Source organism: Sphaerodactylus townsendi, linkage group LG03 (assembly GCF_021028975.2).
Source record: "Sphaerodactylus townsendi isolate TG3544 linkage group LG03, MPM_Stown_v2.3, whole genome shotgun sequence".
Taxonomy (NCBI): domain Eukaryota; kingdom Metazoa; phylum Chordata; class Lepidosauria; order Squamata; family Sphaerodactylidae; genus Sphaerodactylus; species Sphaerodactylus townsendi.
Genome location: NC_059427.1, coordinates 107,185,779 through 107,197,942, shown reverse-complemented (window position 1 = coordinate 107,197,942; position 12,164 = coordinate 107,185,779). Strand labels below are relative to the sequence as shown.

Here is a 12,164-nt window from a genome sequence, read left to right as displayed (position 1 = left end):
CAGCAGCGCCGACCTGGCTCCCCTCCTCCACCCCCAGGGCGGCGTCAGGCCTCCTGGAGGGAGGTTTTTGGAAAACAGCGCATTCCCGGCAGCGCGGTGCGAACGGCACCGCCGGGAACACGCTGTTTCCCCTGTCCATCTCCCACTCACCTCGTAGCCTTCGTCGCCCTGCTGGCCTCCTAAGACCCTCCCTCACTGTCCTCCGACCCCAGCAGGGCGACGAAGGCGACGAGGTGAGTGGGAGAGGGATGGGGAAGAGGCGGCTCCATGCGGACCTGCCTCCCCCACGCCGGCCTCTGCGGGGGCTGCTCGCATGTTCCTGTGTGAACAGCCCCCACCCCTCCACCGGCAGAATTCCTGCCGGTGCAGGGGCACCCTTTCTGCTGTGCGGAAAGGGCCTAAGGGATAACAGTTATATTAAAATCATAGCCCTTAAAAACCACCATTCATGCCAGAAAGGAGGGAAGGAAAAGAGAAGGGAGGATGAGGGGAGGCCAATAGGTGAAATACTGTTCCTGTCCTCAACCGTAAGCTTGGTAGAACAGCTCTGTTTTACAGGCCCTGTGAAATTGCAGGACCTGAGTCTCACATGACATAACGTTCCACCAGGCTGGGGGTCAGAGCCAAAAACGGTTAGAACTGTGATAGCTGGATCACAATCACCCAGCAGCAATTGTAGCTTATTAGCTACATGAATGTCTATATCCTGGCCAAAAAGTAGACTCTTCTAAAAACTGGGATAGTTAAAAAAAATCAATTCATGGACAAGAATTTAATTATGTAAACCCCCCAAAAGCAGGCAAATACACATGTGGGCATGGAGAGCAGAACTGTTTAGGGCCCACTGGAACAAGAACAATTTTTTTAAAGCAAGTTACAAAAAAAGACAGATGAAAAAAGGTATTTTGCAATCCCAACCTGTGAAGTTTAAAATCTACATATCTAAACCAAGGATTAACATGAGTCCTTGGATAAGCAAACTTAGGAGGCTGCCCTCAAGAAAAGCAAAGAGAAATTTTAATTGATATTGAAAAATCAAAGCCCGTGCTTTTGCCCCCAAGAAACAAATCCCCAACTCAGATCTTGTAACAATCCCTGCCATGCAATATGGAGCCTCCAGTAACTTAAAAACCTACACACAATAGCATCAAGATGTTAACCTACTAAAGCAGTCCACAAAGGTACACCAGTGGTGTAGCTACCATGGAATGGGTGTAGACAAATGCACTGGGTGGGCCCCCATTCGGTCATGTGGGGGTGGTGGAAAATCACCCCCCCTTTCAGCAGAGCCTGGCTCCATCAGGCCGTTTCTTCAATAGGCGGAGGCTGAAGGAGCATAGTGGGGCTGCCGCAGGGCACCCCTCGGCCCTGCCAGGTCTGTCAGAGGCTGTAGCTGGGCACCCCTCAGCCCTGCCCCACCAGGCTGCCCAGGACCACTGTTGCCTTAGGTAAGTGGGGCATGGGGAGTGCCTTGGAGCCATTTTCCCTGCTACGCCTCTGAGGAACACTATAAAGAAGTTGGATAACTATTTTTGCTTCAAAAAGCATAATAGGAGAAGGAATAGAAGCAGATTGCTAACTTGGGCCTCCAGAAACAGGTTATTTCTGGGCCACTGTAGTGCCACTTTGCAGAAGACCACTGTAATGTGAGGAGTTAGTCATGAACTACTGTTTCTCCATTTGTACACAAAATGCCCTGTGAGCCAAACCTCAAGAGGTTACTGGTGCTGACGACGTTTTCTTTCAAAAAACAAGATTTTCTTCCCTAATAATTGTTTTTATACTTTGCTAGTGGGTTGTTTGTAAGTGAAGCTGATGCACCAGCTATTGGAATGTAGGGAATATCTGTAATGGACGCCTGCCACTCCTCCCCACATCATTCGTCCTTGGAATGTATTATTCCCCTTCAAGTTCAGTTATGGGATAAACATGCACACATATTGACAGGTGAAAATCATGTAATCCTAAAATAGTATATTAGATCCTGGCAACCACTCTGTTCTCAAGCATCAGCTGAGACTGGATCCCAGAGCAGTGCTGAGCACATTGACCAATTCTAGGAATCTGTCTGCTGTTGTGCTTCAAGGTTCCCAACAGCTAAAGGGACATAAACCTATATTGTCTGTTCCTTTTTTAACTTGATTTGTTGTCTGTACATTACTAGAGAGATTATCTTTCCCCACCTGTGTGCTTATAGCCTCCAAATCTCTCAGTGGAAAAGGACAAATTGCTCCTTGGCAATATCCCCTTCCTTCCCCGAATACGTCCAACCCAAACATCACAGGAAAACAACACATGACCCCAAGGATGACCGTAGTTCTGGCATTTTGTTCCCAGTTTCATGGTTGCCCTGAGTATAAAAGAGGGACCTCCAACACAATCATGACAATTCTACTTCTAAGGCACTGTTCTTTTCTGTCTAAGGAAAACCCCCAAATGACAGCTGCTCTAACAAATTAGTGACACAAGAAAGAAATAATCACAGCCAGACTCAATCAACAGTCTGAAAGCTTATTTTCTCATTATCAGTCACAGAAATTAATCACCCTGTTGCAGATTGATTGTCACTGAAGCCTAACGGGAAATCTGTGTAGCAGACAGGGAAGCGAGCTAATTCATGTTCCACCGGGCATCATCAGGCACCACAAGGATAATGCAATTGGGTGGTGAAACTCCACCACAAAATCACTCCACACTGCGCCATGGAGACAAATGCATCTTACCACGACATGCTTCTGAAGATGCCATCCATAGATGCGAGCAAAACATTAGGAGCAAAAACTATCAAACCATGGTCAACAGCCTGGAAAACTCAGTTGATTTTGGCTGTGAAAGTCTTTGGCAATATAAGGAACAATAAATACTGACATTATAATCACTATTAAATGGTGATTATCATCTTATAAATCACAAGTTACCCTATACAATACTTCATAAATACGATAATAATGTTGGAACTATTATAGGATAAATTATAATGAAACAGAATAGATTAAAAAACTTGCACTAATGATTACTATTATACATTTCTAAAATACTTCCAAATGATTGAAAATAGCTTATCATATATCCATGATACCTAAATATGTTCCCTCCCTTAACACATTTTCAATACAATATTAATAATTCTACAAAACTTTCTTTTCTCCCCATTTAAAAAAGAATAATATAAGTAGTATGCTTTCTATTTGTCTTCACCTTCTTTGACCGGTCCTCTATTCACAGTTTGTTAATTTTGCCATTGCTGCATATTCTGCTAATTTACTTTCCCAGTCCTCCCTGTGTGAACACCCTTCCACATTCTATTTTGTTGCAAATGTAACTTTGGTTGTTGTTATCATATATCTAAACAAGTATTTAAAAGTTTGGGGGATTTTTTCTTTTGGCAGAATGCTCAACAGCATACCCTTGACTTCCATAGTAAACGTAATATTTTACATTTTTCTGGATTTCAGCATGTATTTCTTTCCATTTTTTTTGGTCTTTTTGCAAGTCAACCACATACGATAAAGAGTGTCATCCATCTCCTTACATTCATGTTTCCCCTTATAGTTCCTGTCCACCTTTTCAATATTCTTTGGAGTCATGTACCACCAATAAAACATCTTATGTCAGTTTTTTTCTTAATGTTTGACTGGCTGTGAATTTTACATCTTTTGGATGTTGTTGGAGAGATAGCTCTTCCTCAAAGTTTTGCATCCAACTGACCATACTTGTTTGAACTTGTTTCCATGTCAAAATGAAACAATAGCTTATGTATTTGTCCAAATACACGTTCTTTTTGCTGCATTATTGCCTTTTCAAATTCAGTCAGCTCCCTTATTACACCTCTTGCTATGTGAATATCCTTTTAAAATCTTGAAAATAGCTGAAAATATAGCAGCCCACTGAACTTCTTGCCTTCATCCTTCACCTTTTGCCAATATTTATTTCTGCTTGAGAGTTTATCATATCTCCATAGACACTTTCCCCACATTCTTATCGTAATATGCATCTGTATGGAACATTAATGGGAATATTGGAGGACTAACTCTTCTTCCAGTACATTCCTGTTTCTAATTTTCACTCTTTGATTTGAGTTGTTAATTCAATTTACAATCCAAATCAGGTCAGCTACTTGATAAAATAAATGAATATTAGGTACTGCCAGTCCTCATCTCTTTTTCTCAAAAAGGCTTATTCTTTTCAATTTCTTTATAGGTTGTACAATTTCTTAAATCATAATACTTTCAGTATATCCCTGTATTCAGATGTGAACTTCTCAGTAGGTATTTCTTTTATATACTTCTGTCTTCCTTCTTCTGTTAAATCATTTTTGTACAGTTCTGAAAATTAGAGAGCAAACTTCCTGTATCTCTTTTTCTATATGAGTAATTTCTTCACTTCTATTATCATTCTTCTTTCAGTTACTTTTATTAAAAATGTGCTATGTACCTTCAAGTTTTGTTCTCATTCCCTGGTATCCTTCATGCAAAGCACACAGAAGTGATAGCTCCCCATACACACTCCAAAATGAATGAATAAAGACAAAGGGACAGCTCTCCTTCTAGAGATCTGAGAATTTCAAAACACTCTTTTAGGAAAAGGAAAAAGGGGCCATATAACCAAGGATGAATACAAACAAATTAATCAGTGCTTGTAGGGAGAGTGTTAAGCTAAAGCTCAGTTTCAGCTTAGGCTAGCAAGAGACGCTAAACACACAAAAAGATTATTTGGTTATATTCAGAGCAAGAACAAAATAAGGAAGCGGGGAAGAAAGTGAAATTATCTTTCAGTCTTCTCTTGCAAGAGAAACAGAGCTCCATCTAGCAAAACTTGGGAGGGGTAGCAAATACAGTGGGAGTCAAGGTATCGGATGATCTTGAAAGGCTGAAAAACTGGGCTAAAACTAACAAAATGAATGTCAACAGAAAGTTGGCCTTGGATATATTGTGGCTTATGTCCATTATCACCTATACGCGATTTAAGCTGGCCAGCCCTTTCCTTTTTTATTTTTTTGCTTTCCATGCCCCCGAGAAGCCCTTTGGAGGTGCTGGGGTGGTGCTGCAGTGATCCCTGCTCGGTGGTCCCTGCTCAGTGGAGAGATCTGGATTGGGTTGTTAGTAGACCATACACTAAACATGAGTCAACAGTGTGATGGAGTAGCTATATAAAGGGTGGCATCAACAGTAGTTTCCAGATCATGCGAAGTGATAGTATGTTACTCTGCTCTGGTTAGACCTCACTTGGAGTACTGTGTTCAGTTTTCAGAACTGTAGTTTAAAAAGGACACTGAGAAGCTGAAAGTGCTCAGAGAAGAGCAATGAAAATGGTTAAAGATCTAGAGACCAAATCTTAGGAGTAAAGACTAAAGGAGCTGGGTACGTTTAGCCAGGAGAAGAGATGACTGAGAAGTGATATGATAGTCCTCTACAAGTTTTTGAAGGGCTGCCATACAGAGCCCCACAAGGTTGGACCAGGACCAATGATCAAATTATTTTTCGGTAAAACATCAGGAAGAACTTCCTGATAGTTAGAGTGGTTCTGTAGTGGAACCGACTTCCTCAGGAGATGGTGAACTCTCTTTCTCTGGAGGTTTTTAAGCAGAGAGGCCAGATGACCATTTAACAGCAATGGTGATTCTGTGAGCTTAGACAGATCATGAGAGGTAGGGCAAGAAGGGATGTCATCGCTCAGCTCTTGTGACTCTTTCTTACATGTCTGGGGAAATGACAACTATCACTTTGGAGCCAGGAAGAAATTTTATTCCAGGCCAGATTGGCCAGGGATCCGGGAGATGGTTTCCCTTCCTCTGGGTATACAGCGGGGGGTCACTGAGGAAATGCTGGGGGAAATAGTTGTGAATTTCTTGCGCTGTGCAGGGAGTTGAACAGCATGAAGCTTGAGGCCCTGTCCTGTTCTGTGTTTCAATCACTATGATTGTCATAGCATCTCCTGCCCCTTGCCACTCATCTTATTTGCCATTTGTGATCATCTGATTATTTAAGTAGTTCACCTTATTCCATAAGATCCCAAATTATTTACAGCCAACTTTTCAACAGACAAAATGAAGCCTTCCCTTTATATAATCTTTCACAAACCTGTTGAGAAAACAACTTTCTTGGAGATAAGTTTGTACTCTACAATGGAGAACTGAGGCAGTTCAATGTTCCTCACTCCTGTAACGGCATTATCTTCCCCACGCCAGTAAAATTCAATATCATCTGTTGTGTAACCATCTGAAAAAAGGAGAGAAGCATTAGGATATGGTACACTTGCAGTAACACATGTTGCAAAAATAATTCAGGGATTTTACTGGGAGCATATATATATTTTGCTAAAGTAAAAATGAATCCAATTTATTGTATTGACTATGTTTGCTGTACAACACCCACAGTTTTTATCTAAAATAAAATCTACATATCAATATGAGTAATTTTATAAAGTATGCTGGGGATCTAGTTAGTAATTTGCCCACTTCGTTATTATGTATTTCTACTGTTGGGCATGACAGGAGTCACAACTGAGTCACGGTTTGACTGATGATGGATCACAAGAGCAGCACAAGTAAAGGAATGGTTTCTATAGAGCACATTTTGACTAAAGAAAAGTTCTTGTCATGATCAGCCCCTGCTTGATCCTGCCATGTTTCACCTGCCACCTGGGACCTTGATTCTGTTCAGGCTTTCTTTTCAGACCCCGCCACCCACTCTTTTTCCTTTTCTCAGACTCATTATCAGCCTGTTAGCCACCTGCTATTGTAGCTCTCTCAGTAGTGTGGAATGTAGGTTATTTTGACAGTGATGGGGGAGGGCGGTTTTTTCTTCGAGCAGACCATGGAGCTGGAGGGATGCCCTCCCCTCCTTGGGAACTGGTGGCAGCAGTGGGATGACAGAACGCGGGAGTAGGGTATAATGGTGCTTGCAATATTGACTATGCTTAGTTCTGACAATAGGAATCCAAATGCTCCTTTCCTGATGCTGTTTCATAATAAAGAAAATTATTTTTAATGTTAAATTATAATATAAAATTTTATTTAAAAAGAAAAGCAGTCTTGATGTGATTGCATGTATTACTGAATCAAGATAATTTTTAGGCATTTTACCAATCTGCAAGAATGCACATATGCAAGAGCAAAAGACCACAAAATAAATATTTCTGATACAAACATGTGTATATTCACATCAAGGGGTTTTTTTTTGGTAGACTTGTATCAATGAACATTTGTAGATCAGTAGCATGGGAAGGAACTGAAGGGGCAGTAAATGTGGTGTCTGCTTCAGTTTCTGAGTTAATTTTAGATATTCTCCTGGTTAATGTGCGATTAAGAAAGAGAAGATTGCAATGCAGAGCAAAATTTTGTAATAATGAAATGGAACAGGGGAAATCTACTCAATCCTAATGCAGACAATATAGTATGTTAATTGTTATACAAGAAATCAAGGAATTACACAAATTGTTTGTGGATAAATGGAGCCAAGTCCCTACGTACTTCAATAAGTACTCTAAAGAAATTAGAGATAACATTGTTTTGGCAGAACAAGAAGCAGCTTTTGAAAACTAGGATGTGCAAAAACAAACAAACAAACAAACAAACAAACAAACAAACAAACAAACAAGCCAAAACCAGAAATAACTAAAACCAGACTCTCCATTTTACTATTATTTAACAGTAGCTCTAAAATATTCAACAGTTTTAAATGTTTCAATCATTGGCAGTATTAAAATGATTTTATCATATTATATCTCAATAACTATACCAGTGGTGGCGAACCTATGGCACGGATGCCAGAGGTGGCACTCAGAGCCCTCTCTGTGGGCATGCGCAAACAGAGTGCCCCCCCCACACATCTAGGCTAACTTGGACTGCTGGGCTCAATTATTAGCATTAAACCTAAGACCTGGTTTTGGGGAAGCAGTGTACGTAAGCCTATTAAGTGCTGTTAAACCCCACTGATTTTCATGGGAAGAACTAAAGCACGATCCTTTATCGGGGAGTAAGCTCAGTTGCTGGCAATGGGGCTTGCTTCTGAGTGAAAGGTACCTGTGTGTGAGGGGGGGAACCCCACCTGACATCTTACATGGTAATGTGTGTATGTGTTTTACGTCCACTCGAGTTATTGCCAATGTTCTGTTTTCACTGCTCATATATGGCCATCTGAGCGAACATTCTAAGGGCACGAACATTCTAAGGATGACAGTTACACACAGGCAGCTTCATGCCTGGTGCACCAGGAAAAGGATGTTTTACCTGGCTCGGGTGAGTTGTCTGACAGCGGGAGGTACGTAAGAACACAGTCGGGGGGATGAGTAAGTGTCTGTGAAATTTTCAGTGCGTTTGGGCCAGCAGGTGCGGGGTTATTCTCGAAGTAACAAACGCATGGTTCCATTTATATATATATAGATGTGACAGATTTGGCTTTAAAAGGGCTAATCTGAAAACATGCAGTTCAGCGAGAGCAGGAGCACCAACTGTTAACCTGATTGGCTGGCTGAGATGCAGTAACCAGGAGACACCAAGAGAGAGTGCTGGCTCATATAAAAACAGAGAAAGCCTGTCAGAAAGCCAGAGGATAGAGAGATTTTGAACAGATCAGAACGATTTTGAAGCAGCTTGTGAGCTTGTGTGACACACAGATCGTGTCAGTCCTCAGATTCAGTCAGTGGAGATTGTGTCTAAAGACAGAGAGAGCCAATGACAGAGGGATAATGGCAAGGGGGCTAGTGTTCTCAAAGAGATCTCAAAGACTGAGAGGAAAGAGCCTTGTTTTCACTAGAGGATAGGAGGTCTGGTTTGGTGGAAAACAAGAGGGAAACTTAGTTCACAGGGATGCTCCTAAGACCATACAGAGGGCTTGGCTATTGTCTCATTAGGAGACCACACCTAGATACTGAGCCAGAGAGCCCACGAAGGTGTGTTTAGCTGAACTGGCAGAGCTTAATCTGTCCCAAGCCAGCCGAGTTCCCTTTGGAGTTAAGGGTGGCAATTTTAGGAGAGTGTTCAGGACCGTGTTGAAAAGGTTTACCCTAAACAGAGACACCTGTGCGTGTGTGATGTTATCTGGAAATTGAAACAACCATATTTAAGTGAAGCTATATCTTGCAACTGAAACAGCTATTTAAGTAAAACGGCATTTTATCTGTAACATCTAAGTAAATATCTGCCTCAAGGAACTAGAAACACTTAAGTACCTCTTGTAACAACAACCTGAGAAGAAAGCTTGTAAAATAAAATCTAGTTTTGTTTTATGTTTCAAAAGCCTAAGTTCCATATTTTTAACCTCAGAATTGGTGGCGGCTTATTATTAGTCTTCCTGACAGGATTTTTGACTAAAGGGGCTTGTGCTAGTGCGTGAGTGGGGAGTGCCTAGGCAAAAAGGCAGCTATCAAACATTGACCCCAGCAACATGCTTCCCCCTGCTGGGACTCTGTCTCTCTTCAGGGAGAGGGAGTGCGTTGCACAAACTATTTCTCTGTGTGTAGACACACACACAAATACAGCTGCTTTTTCAAGGAACCCAGTTCTCTGAAAAATTCAAGAAATACAATACAAGGAATTGAAATGGAAAGAGGTAAGTTTGCCAACTTCCAGGTGAATCCACAGTAATAAAAGGGCGGCTGGGTGGGTGGGTGGGTGTTGGTGCACCAGTAGTAGTACAATCAGAACATTCTGCACCAAAAAGCTTACAGTACTGAAGAACTGGAATTTATGCATCTTAAAGTATTGAGTATTTAAGAAACCATCTTTTATTTTTTTTCATATGTTCTATATCAAAGGCAAACATAGGATGTCACTTCTCCTTACAACATAAAGTTATTAACCATCCAAACTAAAAGATTCCATACAATGCGTATGTGTATCCTTGTTTGTTACCGATATGCATGTGCATATACATTTTCAAACAGATTATCAGGCTTTACAGAAGTACACCCACAAAATCAATCCTGATCTAGAGGTTGACAGCCCATTTCTTAGCCCAGAACTAGGGCTTGTTTAGTCATAACTCAACTGGAGTGTGGCTGTTTCTAAGTGTGGTTGTACTAAGAGCCTTGTGCCCAAGTGTGCTTGTATTAGGAGCCTATTGGCTAAGTGATATCTTGCATTTTGATTTCTGCGCAATCATGATGGATTCTATGGAATATTTTTGGTGCAGAATTTTCTGATTTCACCATAACTTCCAGGAGATGCCTGGAGATCTCCCAGAATTACAACAGATCTCCAGACTACAGAGATCAGTTTCCCTGGAGAAAATAGCTGCTTTCCAGGATGCACTCTAGGGCACAATATCCTGATGAGGCCCCTCCCCTTTCCAAATCCTGTCCACCCATAAATCTCCAGGAATTTCCCAACATGGGGTTGGCAACCCTAGTTTATACATAAGCCTCCAATTTTTCATCTGAAAGAGATTCAGTGAATGAATCATTCATATCTTAAGGATTAACTGGGTCATTATATTTAATCCTTCCCTCAACTGGTGGGCATGTGCTATTTTTGACTGTAACTTTTTAGTAGGATTTGTGTCATGTTTTGTTTATGCAAGGAATTGAACAACTCAAAGTGCAGCAGAAAGCAAACACTGCTGCATTTTAAAGTGCATAAACTTATTTCATGTATCTTCATAAACACCAACCTATATGGATTCTATGTTTTTGCTAAAACAGCAAACACCACCAGTATATGTGTGTGTGTATGAATGTGAAAAAAACCCAAAAATTGGTTTTTATACCTCACTTTTTTCTACTATGAGGAGTCTCAAAGTTGCTTACAATCCCCTTCCTCTCTCCTCACCCATCTCCACAATAGTGAGGGAGGTGAGGCTGAGAATGAACTGTGACTAGCCCAAGGTCACCTAGCTTCCCGTGGGGAATCAAACCTGGTTCTCCAGATTAGAGTCAAATGCTCTTAACCACTACACTGTGCTGGCTCAATGGTATACAATGGCAACTAGTAGATATACATAGGTATAACTTAAAATGATTAATACAACCTCATTACTGGCAGAAGCTAGTCCAGTAGTGATTTAGTGAGTGGTTCTCTGATTCCTCGGCTTTCCTTATTCTTGAACTAACTGGATTCTATAACCCTAATATACTGAACTTCTACTCATAATCTTTCCAAAAGATTCACCTATCAGGCCAGCATGTACAGTCAAAAGGTTTTGTAACTGAACATCCATATGTTCAGTTAGTAACCATCAGCAATTCGTGCCTTTCAGCCCCTGTGACATAATCCAGGATTTACAGTATAGTATTAATCCAGAGTATGAAGAAAAAGTTTCTTTTGTCACTGTCACAATCTAGGCCCTAAAAACTCAGCAGAAACAGCTTTATCATTGCTGTGAGATTGTCCAACCCCAAGTTTTTGTGTAACTTGCTAATGGCACAGGAGCAGTTGCATCAGGAAAGCTCCATACCTTGAAGATACAGCACTCAGATGGGTGCTACTGCACATAAAGTTGTTCAGCCCTCAACCACAAATATGACCTTAAGCTATTCTCTCTGCTTCACCATCTTCATCCCATAATAGTACTTTAGGTGACAGATCAAGTGAGAACTACTGTGCTAGTGTAGATGAAGTGCTCTGAATTTACAAAACATGCTGTGAAAGTGTTATGCAGAAACAAAAACAGCAGTGCAGATATCAGACACAGTTCATATTTAACAATGTTCATATTTAACAATGGCTCTGTTTCACGAAAGGGAAAAAACCTCACAATGCTATGGGAACTAAGTACATGGGCAGTGCAATCCTGAGGGGTGGGGGTAGTTGCAGCATACCCAGGGATGGTGCAGCTGCGCTGTGTCCTAAGAGGGTTGCTGCACTGTGACTGGCAAGCCAAAAGGGACACTCCCCAGTCTCTGTGAAATCATCCTTATGCAGCACAATGGGCTGCACATACCTTTTTGCTGGCATAAATCTGCGCTGACAAATGGGAATGTTCCCAAGCTTCGCCCTGGGAATGCTGCTGGTGTTGGCATGAGCTCCTGCGCTGGAGGAACACTGGTGCTGCAGCTGCGTTGGCACCCAAGCATTGCACTGCCTCGGCGCTCCCAGCACTGGAGTAAGCCCCTTTTTTTTCTGATGTAACTTTCGCCCTTTCACCAGTGTAAATGCCCCTCACACAACCTCCTCAGCAGTACCCCCCCCGCATTGCAGCTGTACAAGGAAACCTTTATTGTTATGT

At 41.6% G+C, this 12,164-nt stretch overlaps 1 protein-coding gene across 5 annotated transcripts in view; it reads right to left on the bottom strand.

The window, feature by feature from the left end:
- GABRB2 (gamma-aminobutyric acid type A receptor subunit beta2) overlaps nucleotides 1–12,164 on the bottom strand; it is a 181,805-nt gene that overhangs the window by 50,694 nt on the left and 118,947 nt on the right. For all 5 annotated transcript variants that reach the window (XM_048491881.1, XM_048491884.1, XM_048491885.1 and 2 more), the window contains one exon: nucleotides 6,081–6,218. In XM_048491881.1, the coding sequence (XP_048347838.1) occupies nucleotides 6,081–6,218 (138 nt within the window). The remainder of the gene's footprint in view (nucleotides 1–6,080; nucleotides 6,219–12,164) is intronic.